Source organism: Perissodus microlepis, chromosome 16 (assembly GCF_051167445.1).
Source record: "Perissodus microlepis isolate ML-2025 ecotype Zambia chromosome 16, ASM5116744v1, whole genome shotgun sequence".
NCBI lineage: Eukaryota > Metazoa > Chordata > Actinopteri > Cichliformes > Cichlidae > Perissodus > Perissodus microlepis.
In genome coordinates this window covers 21,948,369-21,968,661 of record NC_140476.1, presented here as the reverse complement: position 1 = coordinate 21,968,661, position 20,293 = coordinate 21,948,369, and the positions used below count along the sequence as shown (strand labels likewise).

At 42.0% G+C, this 20,293-nt stretch overlaps 1 protein-coding gene across 1 annotated transcript; it reads left to right on the top strand.

Annotated features, from left to right (window-relative positions):
* The first annotated feature begins 1,347 nt into the window (after positions 1-1,347).
* On the top strand, positions 1,348-17,136 carry tspan7 (tetraspanin 7). Its single transcript, XM_084954684.1, has 8 exons — positions 1,348-1,539; positions 11,600-11,788; positions 12,090-12,164; positions 12,267-12,362; positions 13,544-13,699; positions 13,943-14,026; positions 14,119-14,204; positions 14,304-17,136. Exons 1-7 carry the CDS (start codon positions 1,474-1,476, stop codon positions 14,185-14,187), a joined length of 735 nt encoding a protein of 244 aa, XP_084810810.1. The 5' UTR covers positions 1,348-1,473; the 3' UTR covers positions 14,188-14,204; positions 14,304-17,136.
* The last annotated feature ends 3,157 nt before the right edge of the window (positions 17,137-20,293 follow it).

The following is a 20,293-nucleotide window of genomic DNA, read 5'->3' as shown; positions in this document are numbered from 1 at the left end:
CATTTTCAGTTGTAATTATAATATACCAACATTTTTTATTTAAGCTTCTAGGAAATTTTGCACTTTTGAGTGCAAAACATGAGTACTTTTGTACTCACATTTTGTATTATTCTGTCTTATTCTATCTCAATTTTTCCCTTCCAATCTCTCCACCACCACGAGCATGGCCAAAGAGCTGTCAAAGGATGTTAGTGACAGGATTGTAGAGCTGTGCAAGGCTCGAATTTGCTACAGGACCATCATCAAGAAACTTGGTGAGAAGGTAACAACTATGGGTGTGATTATTTGGAAATGGAAGAAATCTAAAACTATCAATCTCGCTTGGTCTAGAGCTCCATGCAAAATCTTGCCTTATTAAAAGAGTGCCAGATCACCTGAAAACTACACTGGAGGAGTTTGTTAATGATCTGAAGGTAGCTGGAACCACAGTCACCAGGAACACCATTGGTAATGCACTACAGCATAATGGATTGAAATCTTGTAGTAACCGCAAGGTTTCCAGTGAACAGCTGAGTGATTTAGACAAGGCTTGGGAGAAAGTGTTGTGGTCGGATGAAACTAAAATCGATCTCTTAGGCATCAAATGTGCCTGCTGTGTTTGGGACTTTGGGGGTATTTTTTCTGTTAAGGGTACCATAAAATGTACCATAAAATATTGGACAAAAACTCCCTTCCTTCATCCAGAACACTAAAGATGGGTCATGGTTCTTCCAGCAAGGGAAAGAGAACTGGTCTCCAGTCTCCAGACCACAATCCTACAGAAAATCTGTGGAGGGGGCTGAAGCTTTAAGTTGCCAAGCAGCAGTCAAGAAACCTAAAGGATTTAGAGTTTCCTTAATTGGGGAGTGAGAGAAAATCCTTACTGAGACACGTGCAAACTTGGTGATCAACTACTACAATAAACATCTTACTACTGTACTTAGCAACAAGAGTTTTTCCACCAAGTACTAAGTCATGTTTTGCTCGGGCATTAAATACAAATCAATTTCTAACTTTTGTATAATGTGGTTTCTTTTTTTCTGGAATTTTTGGTTGATATTCTGTCTCTCCATAAAAATTAGAGACTGTTCATTTCTTTGTAAGTCAGCAAACTTAACAACACACCAATGCATGGTGCTCACTTTACCTGAATAACCTTTGGAGTGTAAATTCTGACTGGTAATGGAGTATTTGTTATTTTCACTCACTTTAAGAAGCTTTTACTGGAGTCCCCCCCGTGGATCTATATTTTTCTTCCGCCACTGAGGAAATTCAGCATTATTAAAAACTGCTGGCCTCATGCAGTAATCGATGCTGCTGTTTGATGCTAAATGAAAAAAGAGCAGCGATCATGATGTGAGAGCTGTGAGCAGGTCTAGTGACGCCGTGCGGCTGCATCAGAGCAGGGGCGCAACGCGACAGCTCGCAGGAGACGTTTCTGTTTTTTTCCGCTCCCGTTAATTTTTACCACAGCGGGTCCAGCGTAGATCCACAATGGAGACCAAACCGGTCATCACCTGCCTTAAAACTCTCCTCATCGTCTACTCGTTCGTATTTTGGGTAGGTAGCCTTTTTCTATCCTCTTAAACACAAAAGAAATACCCTGCGGAGGAAGATGTCAGTCCATCTCAATCCGCCGCTGCTCTGTTTTTGTTGTGCGCGATGAAGGAGTGGACAGTGCCAGCATCATCGACGGATCCATTCCGTCGTTTGAATAAACGCTCAATTTTGATAATAATCCACACAGGTGAAATAAAGCCGCCTATTTCGGCGTCTGTGGGACATTTGTTATCTACTAGCGGGCTATGTAACGGGGGTTAAGGTTACACACAGCCCGTTTTGGCTGCTGGGCGTCAGTGCGTAGCTTATATCACATATAGCATCATGGTTGGTATCAGTTAGCGAGGTGGATGATGTTAACATCACTGCCATGGTTTAACTCCGGCGTTAAGGGCCTGGTCTGTGCAATGAGGCCCCGGTTAGAGCCCATTTTCCCCGGCCACATACTATAGATTTCGGGGTCGCTGGTATAGATTCTTAAAGGGCCCTCGCACCGTCGGTGTAGCCTCAGTGGTGGAATTTATTTTTACTTCATCGTCAGAAACAAGTGCACATGATGCTACTCTGTTGCGCTCCAGACTCAAACGTTACATAAAGGACTACAAATTATGAATAAACTACCAAAAATATGCGATTAGCTGATTCATATTAATGCGTGAAGGCATCAAATTTAAAACGAGTGCATTATGTACTAATTCCTTATTACTAAAGGTGGCACTCACCAGACACCCCGCTATATATCGTCGCAACACTTCACTCTACCATATTGCGATTTTTAAAAATTTATTTTTTACATTTTGTGATGTTCATTTTATTTATGTAAAGGTAAAGGCCCTACAGTAATACAGGGAAAGCCCCAACAATCAGACGCCAACCTGTGAGCAAGAGATTTGGCAACAGTGGGAAGGAAAAACTCCCTTTTAACAAGAAGAACCCCTCCACCATAACCAGCCTCAGGGTGGAGCAGCCATCTGCCACGACCAGTTGGGGGTGAGGGTAGGGAGACAAGACAGAGGACGTGCTGTGGAAGATAGCCAGAGATTAATAATATCTCATAATTAATTGCAGAGTGGTGCATAAACACTTGGTTAGAGAAAGACAAACACTCAGTGCATCATGGAAATCCCCAGCAGTATAAGTCCGTTAGAGGATAACTAAGGGTTGATTCAGGGTTTATGATATTAAATATTACGATTTTACGATCGCAAATAAGGTCCTCAAAGTTAAACACTCAGGATCTGTTTTATCCAATAAGATAACGTTATCTCACATCTTCTTTTTTTTGTCTTCAAAATGAAGTTGTCAACACTCTGACTAAAACCTGGAATAAATGTTGTTGTAAGACAGCATCAGGGGCTCAAGTTAGCAATCTGTTTCTGATAATACAGCGTTCACACACATCACACATCCGTTGCTGTCTGCATAGACATAAACTCACATTTAACTATTACATTTGTGCTCACCAGCCTTTCTGTTCAACAGGAATGTAACCAGAATACAACCAGGGGCACCAAGTTGTGTCGAAACCCTTCGAATTGCACTAAGTGATAAAGAGTCATTCAGACTGATGGTAGCATGTTGGCAACCTGTCTGCATTTGTAAATTAGACAGCAATTTGAGATTTAATGCAGCCAGTCTGAGTCAGACTGCGACTGCTTGCAGAAAGATTGCCTCCTGTCAGACGAGACGTGTTTTAATTAATTAATTTATTTTGTGTCTCTGTACTATGCTGTATCGATTCTTTTCCTTATCCCTATTTTTTACAGTCTTGCTTGCGTCTTGCTTGTGATGACATATTTTGGCATTGTAGCCTTCCTCGCACATTATGTAGTGCTGTGAAATACTCCACTGCAGAGCAAAAATGAGCTTAGAAAAGTAAAAGGTCTGTAAGCTCTATCAGCCTCACATTGTTTTGTCGCTACTTCATAATTATTGCTGTATTTCAGTATTGCTGTTCCCAGCAGCAGAACTAGTTTCACTCATTTAAATGTAGATTTGTGTGGTTTAACTAACCACATAAAAACTGTTGTGTGTGTTTTATATGCGCTTTGTCAGCTTTTAAATCATAATCTGTAGAGCTGCATAACAAATATAAGTGCGGTGTAGTCAACAGGATAGTATTTCTATCTGAAATAGTGGATTGTAAATACACAGTGGCAGTGTCATATTGAAATACAGCATTCCTGTTAGCAGTAAAATACCTGCTAACTTTAAATGTGACGTTAATGCAGATACTGCTTATTAGTTTTGTTGACTCCCTGTTTTGTTGTGGTTGTGAAAGGATGTAAATATCCAGCACTTTGCTGAAAGCAGTGATACAATAAGCAAATACTCCAAATTATTGTTTTATGTAGCAAACACTTAGAAAAAGAGTATTTTTTGTCTGCCCAACAGTCCATAAACTCAAAATATTCAGTTTAATATAACATAAAGAGGGAAATTCATTAAATCCTCCCACCGAAGAAGACAGAACAAGATATTTAATTTATGTTGAAATATCATTCAAATGTGTTTCAATATACATCAGTCAATAATATATCGACTACATAATTGTTTTAGGGTTTTTTCATTTTTCCAATTTCAGTTGCTGGCTATGCAGAAGAGTTGTAATTTTAGGGTTGTCCTTTGGGTTTGTGCTGTTGTGTTGTATGATACAGTGCTGTGCAAAAGTCTTGAGCCATCTCTTATTTCTTTCTTCTTCTTTTTTTCTGAGCAGCCAGACCTTCTTGTCATTTTTAAAAAAATGACTTCCTGAAGGTCTTTCAAAGTTTGTCATTGGACACTGGCTGCCAGCCCCTGCACCTGACCATTTTCAGAGGAATATTTTTGTTTGTTAAGCCACAAAAGAATTACCAATGAGCAGTGCTGGGTAAGTTACTTTAAATTAGTAACTTAGTTACATTACTAGTTACTTCTATCAAAAGTAACTCAGTTACTTTCAAAGTAACTAGTTACCCAGCCAGACTGCCAGTCTTCTAGCTTGCTTACTTGCCACAAGTGCACTGTGCCACCTACCAATAGAAAGGAAAAGATAATGTGCATATTTCCACGAGAGAAATCCCACGCCTGGACCGTTGTTGACCGCTGCCATGATTCTAGCCTACGTCACAGCGTCATGTGCGCTTTTTACATCCAACACAAAAACTGCAGTCGTGGTGCTTTGGATTGTACTCAGAACTCGGAAATTCTGCCTTCTGAATAGGAAGATGTAGGTAACACCAGACTGCAAATGAGCTGCATACATGGCTGGACTGGGACAAAAAATCGTCCCGGGCATTTTGACTAGAGACTGGCCCACCATTATAGGAAAAATCATAAAACCTTTGAATGAAAACAAACACTGTTGTGACAGTGATGTACACTGTCTTGATGGTATATATGCATCAATCTATCAATCGTTTGTTGTAAGACTCAGATAATTATTTTTTAAAAGTGAGACATTTTAAATGAGAATAAGAAAGTATTTCTTTGTGCCCCCCTTTCCCTGTTAATGCCCTACCTGGCCCCCTGGCAACACTTTGCTAGATCCGCCCCTGCACAGTTACCAGCTGTCAGCTACATAAAAAAGGATCCTGGTGTTATTTGTCTCTCAGAAACAGTTCATAACTTCCCTTCAACTCATTCATGTCACCTAAAAGGTAAACCTGTTTCTCCATCACCTGTTCAGCTCTGATGATTCAGTAAGGACATCTCCTGGTTTCATCTTCATGTTTCCCTCTCACCACATATCCAAACCGATATCATGACCAGCAGCTTTACAGCTGTGGCTCCAGCAAACATCAGCTGATATTAGAAATTAATATTGAATAAATTCTAACAACAGCTGATCAAGCTTAAACGTGCTGCTGTTGTTTAGCGCGACATCCGCTGGTTTCTTCTTTCTGTGGGCGATAAACAAACGAGAGAAAAGCCGATCAGCTGATCATTGATCAGTTTAATGACTGAAGTAGAAACAGGAGAGGGAGGGGGAGAGAACGAGAGAAGAAGAGGCAGCTGTGCAGCAAAGACACAGAATAACTCCACCTTTATGTCTTTTTCATTCTAGCTGAAGTCCGGGACAAATCGCGTTCCTTTTCAGCTCAATATGAAACGCGTAATATTTTCTCTGAATACGGGACGATTCCGTTTTAGGGGACGGTTGGCAACTCTAATAATTAACCTTATGAACAAAATAAAGTTCAACATCAGTAACATCATAGCACCCACCCAGCTGTATAGAAACTCCCTCATGCTACCTAGTACGCAGTACGAAAAAGTCAGCACAACGAAAATAAACTCCACCTAAACTTGGTTTATATCTGACCCAGATAGACTGCAGGTCATAACTTCTTACCTGAAGTTCAGTTCACCTGACACTCGGACCGGCAGTCGCTTTGGGTCTCTCCTCTTGCCTCCCCTTTCCCTCATCCACCTGCTGGCCTCCACCACTTGCTAATGTTACTGAATCTGTGGAAGCTCCGTGATAGCCACCACACGAAGTAACGAATAACGAGCCTATCTAAATCCCAGTAACGAGTAACGCGTTCCTGGTTTTGGCATAATAACTAGTTACCGTGCTCGTTACCACAATAATGACGTAGTTACTGTAACGCGTTACTTAATAACGCGTTAGTCCCAACACTGGTAATGAGTCATTCAACTATAATAAAAGGCACCTAACTCACTTTGTTAAAGCACTTGATTTATTACCATTTATTTATTAATGAATCCATGAAAAATGCCTAAAAGGCTATCAGGAACTAGACTAAAAATCAGTGGCAACACATCTTATAGAACAATAAATAAAAATGTGAAATTTTTGGTTAAGATCATGGACAATATGTACAAAACAATAAGTGTCTACAGCCATCTGTAAAACACAGCGGAGGCTCTGTCGTGGTTTGGGGTGGCTTTTTCACCAGTGTTGTTAGAGATCTTGTCATGGATGGGCCTCCCCAGAGCCCGGGCCTCAACAAGAAATAACAAGAAAACATATCTAAGAGAGGTCAGGCTGTGTTGAAGCATAAAGGTTGTCATACCAAATTCAAGCTTGTTAGAGTTGTACAAACTCTGTTTGGCTTATATTCTGTGTTTCTATGTATGTTTGAGCATGTTTCAAAACATCACTGCTCCTACTCTTTTTCCCATTTTCCTAGCATATTATAAATATATATATATAAATATATAAATGATGAAAAATGTCCATCATGTTTACTTGACATCTTTATAAAGTGCCATATGTTTTTGTTAAGTCCTATATTTTAGGAATATGCATGTTTCTGTGTGCGGACATCCTCCCTCTGTGCATGGCCCACCTTCTTTTGTTTGAATATTTTACACGCTTAATAATGAAAGCGCAAATACAAATTATGCAAACCAACACAGCGCTACAAAAGCCTTAAATTTGTAGTGCACAATCAATATTTCTGCCAGCTCTTTTTTCACTCGGGTGTTAAGCAGCAAATTCTTTTTCCGATTCGAAAATAATACAAAAAAAATTTATTCTCCTCAGTTGTATTTAACACTCGTTATACTACTTTTCCCGAGGATTTGAAACGGCAGATCACTCAAGGAATCGCTAAAACCAAATTTTGAGATAAATTAGTTTGCGATTAATCCGTGAAGTGAGGAGTGAAATGCTATCTCTGTTTGATTTGCAGTGCTTTGGATTTGCCTCTGTTTACCTTTTGATTATCAGCCCAGTCTTCAAATATGATCATGCAGGGAACAGTACAAACATAAGGCAGCACTGAACACAGTACTGTGTGACTGATCTTTTTTAGCCATAATTGCGCATTACAGACTTATTCCCGTCTGTCTTTTTGGTAGCAGCCAGATATAGCCAGGGGGAAATGATCTAAAAGCTCCCCTCTGCACTCACCCTGAACATTCACCCTAGAAAGCTAAAAAGAAAACAACATAAGCTTCAATACTTTCCTTTGAGCAAAACCTGAATAAATCCTAACTGAATTAACCCTAACTTTGTAGAACGTCGTTAAAGCTGAGATCAGCCCTTCGAGTTAGGATCTGTAGTCGAAAAACTCTTGAATAGAAGAGTTGTGCTGTGTGTCTTCCTACATTGTAGACATGCACCGGTGTCACGCGTGTGAACTTTTATATTTAGTCTGGATCGGATGGTATTTTAGCACTCCCTTACATCAACAGCTTCAGGTTTCATGCTTCGTGCGCCAAAAGTGCAGAAGAGTCTCGCGGCTCACTTGGTGTCCTCAGCCCCTTAGGGCAGAGCTCGGAGAGAGCGCTGGCACCACATTTAGTGCAGGAGAAGTGTTTCTATGGGTTTCTCGTGGCAAATAATGTCATAATTGGGAAGAACACACATACATGGGTGTGCACATGCTGGGCTGGGGAACGCAGAGCAGGTGGTGGAGTCATATATTTTGTCATTGCACCTTCTGTTTCTTTATGAGGCCGATGAAGGGAGGAGGAGGAGGGAAGAGAGAGGAGGGTGACCTGTTTTAAACTCTGTGCTGGAACCAGGGTGGCCAGTTGGGCATTGAATTTCAAACAAAACGCCCGAGGGGGGGTGGGGGTGGAGGGGTGGAGAAGGAGGAGGAGGCAGAGGTGTTTGAAATTCAGCAGCAGAAGTGAAGTCGAGACGATTTTGCCCCATGCTTCTCGGACTTGATTTCCCAGTTGACTTTAAAATTAGCACTTTAGCAGTGACAAGATGATCATTTATTGGTATGCAGCGGCAGCGGCTCTTTTGAGGAGAGACATTTTGTCGCTGATGGACATAAACAGTGAGTATATCGTCATCAAGAGGACTGTTCTCCGGAATGACAGTCTGCTCGGGCTATTAGATTCACTGTTAATAGAAAGAGTAGCTGTCATTACTAAAGAATCTAATCATCAGCCCGCAGTCCTTCAGTTCAGCTGAGCAGGGAACTGAAAAAAACAGCTTGCTTGCATATGTTAAGTTGCATCAGTTTAGCCAACACTTTGTACCTTCTTTTATTAGGTCTGCTATTATGACAGTATAATAGCAGGCCTGTCCCATTTAGTCATAGTGTTTAAACTTTTGCATCTGTGGAGCCTCTTAAAAATGCTGCTTTTTTCTCTTCTTCCACATTTCGAGCCCATATATCTTTCTTTATATCACATTGTGTAATCTGAATGCTTTCAGTGTCCTCTGGTTTTCCAGTATAGATTTAAATTGAGAGTGCGGAGGGGAAAAAAATAGATTTTATGAACCAGAAATGTTCTCTCCACTGTATTGGCTTTCAGGGGGTAATGTTGCAAATCACTGTCCACAGCTGCTTTATGGCACTATTGGATTTTTAAAATGATTTTTGCATCAGTGAAGTGATGAAGTGCATTTCTTTGTCAATTATTTAATTTGAAGCATCCATCTATAAAGTGTCGGAAAACAGTCTCTCAACAGAAATGTAATTGCGTCGATTATTATCGCATTACAGAGGTAGGCGAATCGATCATTTTTTGCTGGTGGTCTAAAGCAGGCGCGTCAAACATACGGCCCAGGGCCCAGAATCGGCCACGCAAAGACTCCAATCTGGTCCACTGGATGACTGAAAATATGATGGCGAACATAAATTTTTGTACTTTACAAAAATTACAAGTTTTATCGCTTGTTCCTCTGATAAAGACCTCCTCCACAGCCATTCATAAGGCACCAAAGCAGCGAAGTAATAGATAAACAGTTAAATGACTGTTTTTCACTGTCTATTATAGAGATTTATGTTAAGAAAAAGAAGAAAATGTTCATCAATCAAGAAAAACAAAGAATAATAATAATATAGTTTCACTTGTCCGGTCCACTTAAAGTCAAAGTGGGCTGTACAATTGAAAATGAGTTTGAAATCCCTGCTCTGAAGTCTCTCATTTGTAGTGTTCAATTCAAGTTCATAAGGGCGACAGACAGCCATGCCAAGTTGCCTAAAAATGTGTTGAATTTTATTATTTAGTCAAGATTAAATGACTGTAAAAGATTTCTGTTTTAAGGTATTTGAAAAAAAAAAAGATCATAGTTGTCAAATGCCATCCTGCTTTTGCTCTCCACATGGACTGTTTACCTGCAAGCCTGCTTGAACATAATTAATTTACATAATATAGTCAATAGAACCATAAGCACACACAGATGGAAACCAGAAGGCTTCTGCTGCCAAAAGTCTTTTTCCTTGCCTACTTACACCTGATTATACATATAATGAGCATTACTCTATTACTAATAATTGGATGAGTGTATATAATATGAGTTGTAGTGATGAAGCCACAGAGATTCTGCAGCTCTTTAGCGTCTTTTAGCGTTTTGTTTTGTGACTTTAACAGTTTGGTTTAGTCTCACTGCTTTCAACAACCTTCTTTCCAAATCTGTGAGACTGGTATCAGCCAAAAAAGCTGTGATTGAGCTACATTTCACTGCATGCTCGCCATCAAACTGGGGTCAGATAAATTATGCAGCTCAGTGGTTAATATTGTAGAGCAGATAACAAGACAGCTATTTGATAGAGACCAAAACAGAGCGAGAAACTGAATTAATTATTCATCAGTTCTTGCCTCATGTTTGTACTGAGATCAACTTTAAAGTTACAATATGTCAATTTGTAGTGCTTTGTGTGTTGTTACAGTGCAAATTATTTAAAGACAGCACAAGTCAACTTATGTGCATGCACGGAGTAAAGTGCTGAAATAGTCATTGTCAGACCCAATGCTGCTGCATGATGCATCGAACACTTAATGGGTAGAACCATCCAGCCGTCCATTTTTTTTCACACTTATCCAATTCAGGGTCGTGGATGCGTGGAGTCTATCCCAGCTGTCACGGTCCGAGAGGCGGGGTACACCCTGGACAGGTCAGCAGTCTGTCCCGGGGGTTAATGGATGAATCACTCATGCAAATTATTTTTACAGCCTCAAACAAGGAATTTGAAGATACAGCGCTAGTTCAGTTAAAGTGCTTTGCCTCTCCGTAGGCCGTAGCTGACCTCATTGTCTGGGCGTGCCATGATGCTGATAGGAAAATTCATAAGCGCATTTTTGCATGAGCAACAATTACGCTGAGCCATTTTACTCCGCAACTGCATTTTATTATTATATTCTGAAGCTACAGGTCAAAAGGACACCTAAGGTTTGCTCAAAACCTGCAAACAAACAAGTCAGAACAAAGCAGCTCAGTCAAAGCACAGGCTGGCTATTAGTCACGGTGAAAGACCTTTGTCAAGACATTGTGTGTGCACCCTGCCAAGGGGGAAAAGTGTAAATGTTGTTAACACCACCATTAACCTGCGGAGGCTTTTCTGAATTTACAGGCAGCCCCGGTTTCCGTATTGCTGTTAATCATTTCTGTTTCGCTTCTGCATCAGTGACTAATAGCTAAGAGAGCTAACCGCAGAGAGCTGAGTGTATTTCTCTCATTAGCTTTAAAGGTTTCAGGCTGCACAGAGACATTTTGTACAGGCTGCTCCCCCTCCAGTCAGAGGGCCTTGGCAGCAGGACGGCGAACAGCCTCCTCTTGGAAGAAAGGAGGTTAGGATGATGAGTTGGCCCTCGCTGGAGTCAGCTCATCAGCAGCCGTTCCACACCCCGCTCTCTTTCTGATGCCAGCAAGACATACCCAGCTGAGACACACGCCGCTTCAGCTGCCTTGTACAACACGCTCTTTTATCCGTAGCCTTCATTTGAAATGCTAAGAGAGGCGCAACAGGAGGAAGCGTCTCGCCTTGGATCAAAGAGCTTCTTTGATTTGTCCTCTTTCCTTTTCTCTCTTCCTCTGTGTATTGCTGTGTGTGTGTGTGTGTGTGTGTGTGTGTGTGTGTGTGTGTGTGTGTGTGTGTGTGTAAAGCAGGTGATCACCATCCTGTACTCCAGATAAATTTGTGTCTTCGGTCTCCCGTCTCCTCCTCCTTACTCTAATTGCACTCCTTTCTTGTTCCGTATTGATCCCCTTCCTCCTCCTCCCTGTCGCCGTGGCGCTAAAACACAACTTTTTGTAAACCATAATATCGCAGAGGTGCAGCAATAAAGGCCTGCTCCGCAAATTTCATTCTTGTTCTCCGTGCTTCTCTGTTTAACATCTGTCTCGCTCACAACCTCCACCCTTTAGATAACAGGAGCTATCCTGCTGGCGGTGGGAGTATGGGGGAAGCTGATGTTGGGCCCGTACATCTCTCTGATAGCCGACAACTCCACCAACGCCCCATACGTCCTCATCGGCACCGGGACAGTCATCATTGTTTTCGGCCTGTTTGGCTGCTTCGCCACCTGCAGAGGAAGCCCATGGATGCTGAAGCTGGTGAGAGGCTGTTGGAGGAGGAGGGGGAGGGCGGAGGGGGTGTTATGTTGCAGTGAATGGTGTCGATGCTGATTAATTAGCTTCAGGTCACATTATACAGGGAATAATGGTTGACCGCTATCCCACAGAGGGGTTGCTGCAGGGCACTTTGTTCCATTAATGACAGTCAAGTAAATGTGTTGGAGTGTGTGTGTGTGTGTTGTGTAGTAGTACAACAATAGGCAAATGATATTCATCTAAAGCAGAGGGTTTTCACACTAACTATGCAAATCTCCCTCCTCTTTCCCTTCCTTCTCTGCAGTATGCCATGTTTCTGTCACTCGTCTTCCTCGCTGAGTTAGTGGCGGGCATCTCTGGATTTGTGTTTCGCCACGAGGTCAGTATGCATGTACCAATTTGCTTTCTTTTTTAAGACTGTAGCTCAGTAAACAGCCTTTCTCTGTTAATGCCTGTGCTTACGATCGTCCCTAAACCGCAGATCAAGGGAACCTTCCGCAGAACGTACACTGACGCGGTGAAGCACTACAATGCCGAGGATGAGGCGAGCCGTGCCGTCGATAACTTGCAGCACAAGGTGAGCCCTCATCCTCAAGATTAAATAAACGAGACATCGTCACTTTAAAGTGGTATTTTTCTCCACCGCCACCGTTGGAGTCTACAGATGCTTATGACAGTGGAGCAAAGGGTTAAGGATGATTGTGGAGTTCTGGGGGGTAGGGTAGGACTACTCATGAGACCCACAGGCAGTGGAGTTAAAGAGGGTGGAGGAGGCTTGCATCGATTTGACACTGCAATGACAGCTGACAGCAGCAGGGGAAGGAACAGTTTTAAAAAATCTTGACAGGACGGAAATGATTGGCTCGCACATAGGGACTGTGGCAAAATCAGATTGATTTAACTGTGGAAAGAACACGCCTCTGCCAGCTGATGTGATGCGTTTGGAGCAGGAAGGGAGCAAGAGATGGGATGAGAAAGAGAGAGAGGATATGAAAAAAATAGTCTTAGCATAAGCTAATAAAGAATGAATGAACAGCTAAAGAATCCAACAGCAGAAAATCAAAACACGCGACTAAAGCTAAAGGTTCACAGATGTCAGTACGTGTTTTATTTTTCTTATTGCCAACAAAGCCAATGAAACGATTGTCTTTTAAGCACTGTTTGTGTACAAAAAGCCACATCACATTATAATCAGATCCATGACTCGAAGCCCTTTACAGCACAACCCACATTTGCCAGGCTTCAAAGAACCGAGGGTCAAACCGTCGCCACCCCAGTTAGTGGATGTCATGCAGCGAGAAATTCATTTCCTGTAGACCAAGAAATCTTTCTAGAAAGATTTACAAAGTGTCTAAATCAGGCATAAGACTATTAACAATGAGCACTGTTGCTTAGCTGCCATACACGGCTCGTGCGTTTGAAGTGTGTCGGTGATGCTGAACTCACTTCTTTTTAAGCAGCGTTTGCTGAAAACGAAATGACACTGCGCTGCGTGGTGGTTAACACCCATTGTCTTACAACATTACAGTGTGTATGTTCTTCCTGTGTCAGGGTGGGTATTCTGGTTTCCTCCCACAGTCCAAAAAAATGCTTGCTAGGTTAATTGGTGACACTGAAGTGGGTGTAGGTGTGAATGGTTGATGTACATAAGAAGATGTGGGAAATTGTTGAACAAAGGAAACTGTATTTTTGACTCGTCGTTAATGTGGATTTATTGACGGATAATTCTGATCTTTCTCCGTTTCCGCCTCTCTTCAGCTGCGTTGCTGTGGCGTTTATAACTACACGAGTTGGATTGAGAGCGTGTATTATCCCTCAAATGGCATTCCTGCCAGCTGCTGCTTCAACTCCTCTGACTGCCACCTCGAAGACCTTCGCAACGCGACTGTAGCCCCGAGCAAGGTGTACCACCAGGTCAGTTTTTGTATTCTGTTTTCCTCCTTCTCATCTATCTGCTGTCAGACAGTCGATAAATCTCACAGGTTAGAAGGTAGCTGTGTTTACATCAGACGTCCTCACGTGGCTTTTCAAATCCCTGCCTTCTCCATATACTAACACCTGCCTCAGATACATTCCCATATACCCTTCTTGCCTCTGATTTGCTCATATAACATGTCCCCGTACCCTCTGCGGATTAACCTGCCCCCTGTGTTTCAGGGCTGCTTTGAGTTGGTCACTTCTTTCATGGAGACCAACATGGCCATTATCGCAGGAGTGACGTTTGGGATTGCGTTCTCACAGGTAGGACTTGAGGTTTTTGCAGGTGACGGCGTGCGCGTTTGGTGTTTGGTGTATAAATAAATCCTCAACGCGCCGATTTTTCTGTCTTTCAGCTGATTGGCATGCTGCTGGCCTGCTGTCTGTCCAGGATCATCACAGCCAATCAGTATGAGATGGTGTAGCCGATGTGAGGTGGCAGGTAAGAGCCATTAAAAACCAAAGATCACCTCTCCAAATAAATTTAAAGAAAAATGTTGTTCTCTCTATTCTACAACGTGAACTCTTCTTTATCTTTCAGAGAGGGAGTTGAAGAGAATTAGAGACGAAGACTCTTGACACACGACCAGAGTAAATTCCTGAAACTCTACCCAACATCCGAATTGGAATTTACGTCCCTCCGTCTCTCTGCCTGTGATCTTAATGTAATATCTTAATGTATCTTACTGTAAAGCACCATTCCATGACTCACTTGCACCACAGCTTTCTATACCACACGTTCCATTGCGGCTCGATGTAGAAGTTGCTCACCGGCACGTATCTCAGATCAGGACGGCCCACGGCAAGCAGGTAGACCAGAGTTGTCTTGAGTGGACAGCGGTGTTGGTCTCGGGTAGATGAGCGGGCTCAAACTTTGTTTCTCAGTTGGCTGCAGCATGCTTAAAAAAAACACTGCACATGTTTGTACTAAATGACTTTACTAAAGCTTGAGAGCAATCGTTTTACTAGGTAGGTTCAGTTGTTGCATTTGACTTTGCTGTCGCTCATCCTTGTGTATCCTTTGGTTGTGACACTTTGTGAATTGATTACATGCACTGAGGAGGATGTTTTAGGTTTATATGAAAAGGGAGGAAGCCGAAAAAGAAGGGGAAAGATTATTTTTAACCTTAAGACGAAGCATGATATATTTTTCTTGTCTAAAATAATGTATTTAGGTAGTTTAAATATGAATGGCACAGGTTTAATGGTATTTTGAAACTTTAGTGTGGGATACAAATACCAAACTACAAAATAACGGTCAACTTTGCGCACATTTTACAGTCTGTCATTAGTTTTACATGGAATGAAATGCAGTCCGTTCAGCGAGTCACACCTTTGAGGTCAGTCTAAAAGGCCTGGTCACACCAATTGCCAATTAGCATATTAGTGTAGATGGCATCTCTGCATCTAAAAGAAAAGGGCACTCTTTCGAGGATGCCAATGTTCACGGACAGAGAAGACAGACGGTTTGAAAGAGGATTTAAGGAAGCCATTTATGTCCACTGTGAACAACCAGCGTTGAACAGAGGTGGTGGTTTACGACACCAACTGTCTATAATCCAGTTTTGAGATCCCTTCCCAGACGCCTTAACGCCCACTCACATCCTGGGCCTTTTGACCTCAGGAAATCACATGATAGGGTGGGGCTAGGTTTCACAGTGGGTTCACCTGAAACCTTGGTCCACACCTGTTTTCATACCTTGGCTCGTGTGATTAGGTAGAGGATCAATAGAGGTTCCATGACCTTCTTGGGGACACTCCCATAGGACTCCACTAGTTGCTCTTAAAAGTGAAGAAGCTTCTCGAATGAGAGGTGAAACATCTTCAAGGAAACTTAAAGAAGTCCAGACGCTTGTCTTTCCAAGCTCCTTAGATTAGTGTAGATGCTAACTCAATCAGTTTCTACAAAACACAGATTACACCATTGAAAGCTGTCTGATAACTGTATCTACATTTTTTTGGGTTGGTAGATGAGGGTTATAGATAAATATTAAAGAAAAAAATTGGACTAACCAGTTTAAAATAATTTTTAAAAAAAAACAGAAAAACATGCAAAAGTCACCTAAACATCTTTTCACTACTGCAAGTTCATTTAAATGTACTGATTTTGCTTCAATACTGGTGTGACCGGGTTTTATCAGGCTCTGAATTAGACCTCTAGTAATCAGTAATCGTTAAGGTTACTGCTCTTCAGCTTCCTTTGAGGAGCAATCAAAGGCCACATGTGCTTCAGCTGGGGTTTTTTGAGGGTCATACTTGTAAACCTGAATATGAATTAAATACAGAAAAAAGGCCCAGACTTTTACACAGTCTCTGCAAGCGCATTTAGAGTGTTGCTGATATAGAGAGCAGATGGAAAACAGGATGAAAGTTTCCTGCAAGGGGAGACAAGCACTTATATGACGCATACTGACACTTTAGTGATGTTTTAGTACTCGTGTTCGTGTTATTATATGTAGAAAATGTAGAAATTACTGGCAGATTTTAGCTTTAAAGAGACCCATCTTACTTTTTGCTTCGTTCTAGTGGTTAAGAGCTCGCAGAGCAGCGCTTTAAAGCTTGCAAGTGTCATGTCGAATCATTAGGGTCGCCAATTGTTTTCTGCTGGTTTGAGCTAACGTCAGCGGTCTGCTACGGCAAAGGATGTCAGATTTAGCAGGAAGACACGTGTTCATCTACTGTATCGTGTGTGGTGCCATGCAACATGCTTAATCATCGTCATCATCAGCTGTAGATATGTATCGGAAATGTAATTTATATGACATACCGTTTCTCATTCTAATATGCTAATCAGTATAAATGTTGTGTCACAGTTTTGAATCCACACTTTGTGCTGTATTTGTTTAATAGTTTATAGGAAGACCCCGCACTGAAAAAAAGAATCGTGGCCGATGTTTCGTTGAGAGTAACGCGCAGTTTAGCTGTGTATTTATTAGAGTTCGGTTGGCATTCAGTTTACACTTTCACCAAGTGGTTTTTTTTATCTCTCTTTCGGTATGCGTGTGCGTGTGAGACTTTGTTCCTCTGTAGCTGACTATCTCTGTAACCTTGAGCGTGCGTGTAAGCGAGAGAGTGCGCGCGTCTAGAGTCTGTGGATCCTGTTGTTATTCGGTTTTGGTCAGTATTTGGTTGTGGCTTTTCAAAGCTTGTTGCTTTTGAAACTGTATATTTATTTAGTGAATGTATGTTTTCCAGCACCCTTAAACTTACTTTACCTTTCTCTGAACTGATATTTTCCTGTAAATACTAAATTGTAATACCATCCTGCTTACACATGGGGTCACTAGACACCCAAAGAAGAACTGCACCATGCCGTCTACTATCGACTAAGTCACCATCAGTGGTCTTATTATCAATAAATATACAGAATAACACTTTTGTTTGCACTGTGGTCATTTTTGCTTCAACAGAAACGTAACTGGGGATTTTTTTTCATTTACAGTACTGTGCAAAAGTTTGAACCATCCCTCATTTATTTATATGCTGCAGGGAAAATGGCAACATACATTGACACTCTTCCATTGACACCGTTTCTGATGAGTCTTCAGTGAAGAAGAGTAAGGTGCATCTCTAAGGTTTCTTTTGGACTTTTTCAAATTTCTTAATGTGACATGACTTTCAGATACCGTTTGCCTGCTGTAGATATTATTTGTTTTGTGACATGCTGCTTGTAACAAAATGCCTAAAGATACGATTTACAATTTGTTCCGGCTCATCCCTTGAATTGGGTGTCTTTTTTAAGCTTGAATGAGTCATGGGTCGGTGTTAAGTGGAAAGAAACATTCCTCTGAAAACGCTCAGGTGCAAGGACTGCGCTGGAAATGAGTGAAAAAGTAGCCAATGTCCAAAGAAAAACGTTGAAATACCTTCAGAAAGAACTGCTCCTCAAGACCACTTCAAAAAAAGAAAAACTACAATAAAGTCTATTTTAGTTTTTATTGCTTTTGACTTTTAAGACTTTTGCACAGCATTGTAGCCATTTCTGCATCATGATTTCCTGTTGTTTCCATAAGACTTCTTCTATCAATGTAGCTTGCCATCACCAGTGTGTAAATGGGTGGATGACTGAATGTGTAAAGCGCTTTGGGGTCCTTAGGGACTAGTAAAGCGCTATACAAATACAGGCCATTTACAATTTAACATGAAAAAATCCCCACTCGGTTCACTAAAAATATTCACTTAAAATTGGGAAATTATATCTAATCCATATTTGATTCACTAGATAGCTCATAATTTGACCAGTGTATAGGGCCTCGGTTTAAACGAGAAGTAGAGAAAAGATCAGATTAAAAGTAAGAACATGTTAAACGTAGGCTAAATAGACGACAAGCACCTATATGGTGTTATAATAAAATACCCCCTAAAAAGTCAAATAAAAATAAAATAAATGAACAAAAAGTTCACTTATGTTCTTCCAGTCCTTTCAAAAGCTCGCTCTTCCCGCATCGCTGCACACTCGCTAACGGCGCAGGTGGCCGTTTCTTTTATCTTATCACGCCGTGCTCGTCCACATGATGGCGCCTGGTTATCAGCTCAAAACGGAACTGTGGAGAGATTTCACCGAGAGAGAGAGAGAGCGTGCGGAGGGAGGGGGGAGAAAACACGGAGGGGAAACCGCATTTGTCAAAGCGCCGCACACACATCCCCCGGTCTCTGTGTGTCTGTTTTCCTCCCCTGCTGCAGCTGCTGCTGCTGCGGGCTGCGTCGGAAACAAGGCCGGAAAAAGCGGTGCGACGATAGGGGAAGAGAGGCTGGTACTCGCGGGGAGACCGCGCCGACCGACTGGGCTCGCTCCAATCTCGTTACGCAAATTACCGGCAGAGCGGCGCGGCAGTGGGTCCGCTAATGGAGCGTGCGTGCCGCTGCCTCCCGCGCCCTGCCTCGCCCTCGCCTCCGCCTCCCGACTGCACATAATGGGTTATAGGCTAGAGGGAGGCATTCACTGGGGAAGCGCTATTACTCACACGCACGGCAGACACACAAAGCGCCGCTCCAGAGCGCGTCGGTGTGTGCGCAGTGCAGCGGGTCTAATTATGAGGAGATAAGTCTGCTTATCGTCAGTCCACTTAAAAAAAAAAAAAGAAAGAAAGAAAAGAAAAAAGAAAACACAGAACATAAGGAGAATTTAGAGTCTCTGCCTTCTGAAATGAGCCAGCAGACGGAAATGTGACCGCTCTGAGTGCGCGGTGGATCAGCAGGGCGGTCAGAGAAAACTACTGAGGTCAGGAGTTGTTGGGGCCCCCTCTCCACCCACGCCCCCCCTCACCCCCAGACTGCAAATTATAACCAGACTCTGTGGGAAAGCCTCAAGTCTCTTTTAATATCCTTTAAAGCCCGTTTGTTGGGCTGTGTTAATTAGGTCAGAGTATTGCAATAAAGTTCAATACCTGCAGCCTCAAAATGACCGTACAGTTGAATCAATGTCCCTCTTAAACAGTTTAGAGCAATAACGATCATGGAAAAAAAAAGTTAACTGCTATGACTGCGTTCATTTTAGCTTAGTATAACCACGCCGCATCCTATTTTTCCCCTAAATGCGATGGTGTGCACGAGGCTCTTTCCCTATGAAATTGCATCTACCTCACTTTAAGCCTTCGTTTAAGCAGCTTGACTTGACCTAGTTATTGTAGTTTGGCAGAGGCTTTTCGCAAAAGCATCGGGACGCTGCCAAAGTCGGAAAAGCACAGTGACATATTTAAAACTGAGGACGGCTTTCCTCCGATGAGCTTTAGCAGTTGCATTGTCCTGTGCCGGGGACATACGTCATTGTTTTCATGGGTATCATGACTGCACTGTTCAGTTTACTCTGCAGACTTTAGAGAGTTCATTGCACAACAAACAGTCATCAGTAAGATGTTTTATTCAATAAGTCAAAGATGCAGAAATCTGAAAAGAAAACCAAAAACCAATCTTAACCAAGGTCACTGTGGCAAGCTGTTGATACATTCAGCAATCCCGAAATTCTCCCCCTGACGCTCAAACAGCGTCATTATTTTTAGGCCTTTTAAAAACACAAAAGTCCACAGCTTTGAAATGCGTGTTAACGTAATTCTTTTGGGGTAACTAAATAGTCCAAATGTGCTTAAAATTTACAAATAAGTTACAATATTACATGAAATCCAACAACTGTACAAAAACAGGGAAATCACTCACTGCAGTATTGTTGTAAAGTTTTCAAACCCCTGTCGTGGTATCCCAAGTATCTGAAGTCCTTCTTACCTGAAAACATTATGTCATTAGAAGGTTCCCATTTATTGTCGTAAATGCTAATGTGCTACATTGGACGCTGCTCCTGATTTGTCTCAGTGATGGCTGCCAGCCTTAAGCGGCGCACGAGGTTCAGTATGAAAGACAAGTTGGGTTTTTTTTAATGGCTGGTTAAAAATCGTATTAAATCCACGACAGGAATTACTTTGACTGCTTTAATATGATCTTATTATGAATTTAATTTCCAAAACTTGCAGGGGGAGCACTTAAGCTTCCTCGCCTTCCTCTCACACACACAAACAGACACACACCCACACCCTACCG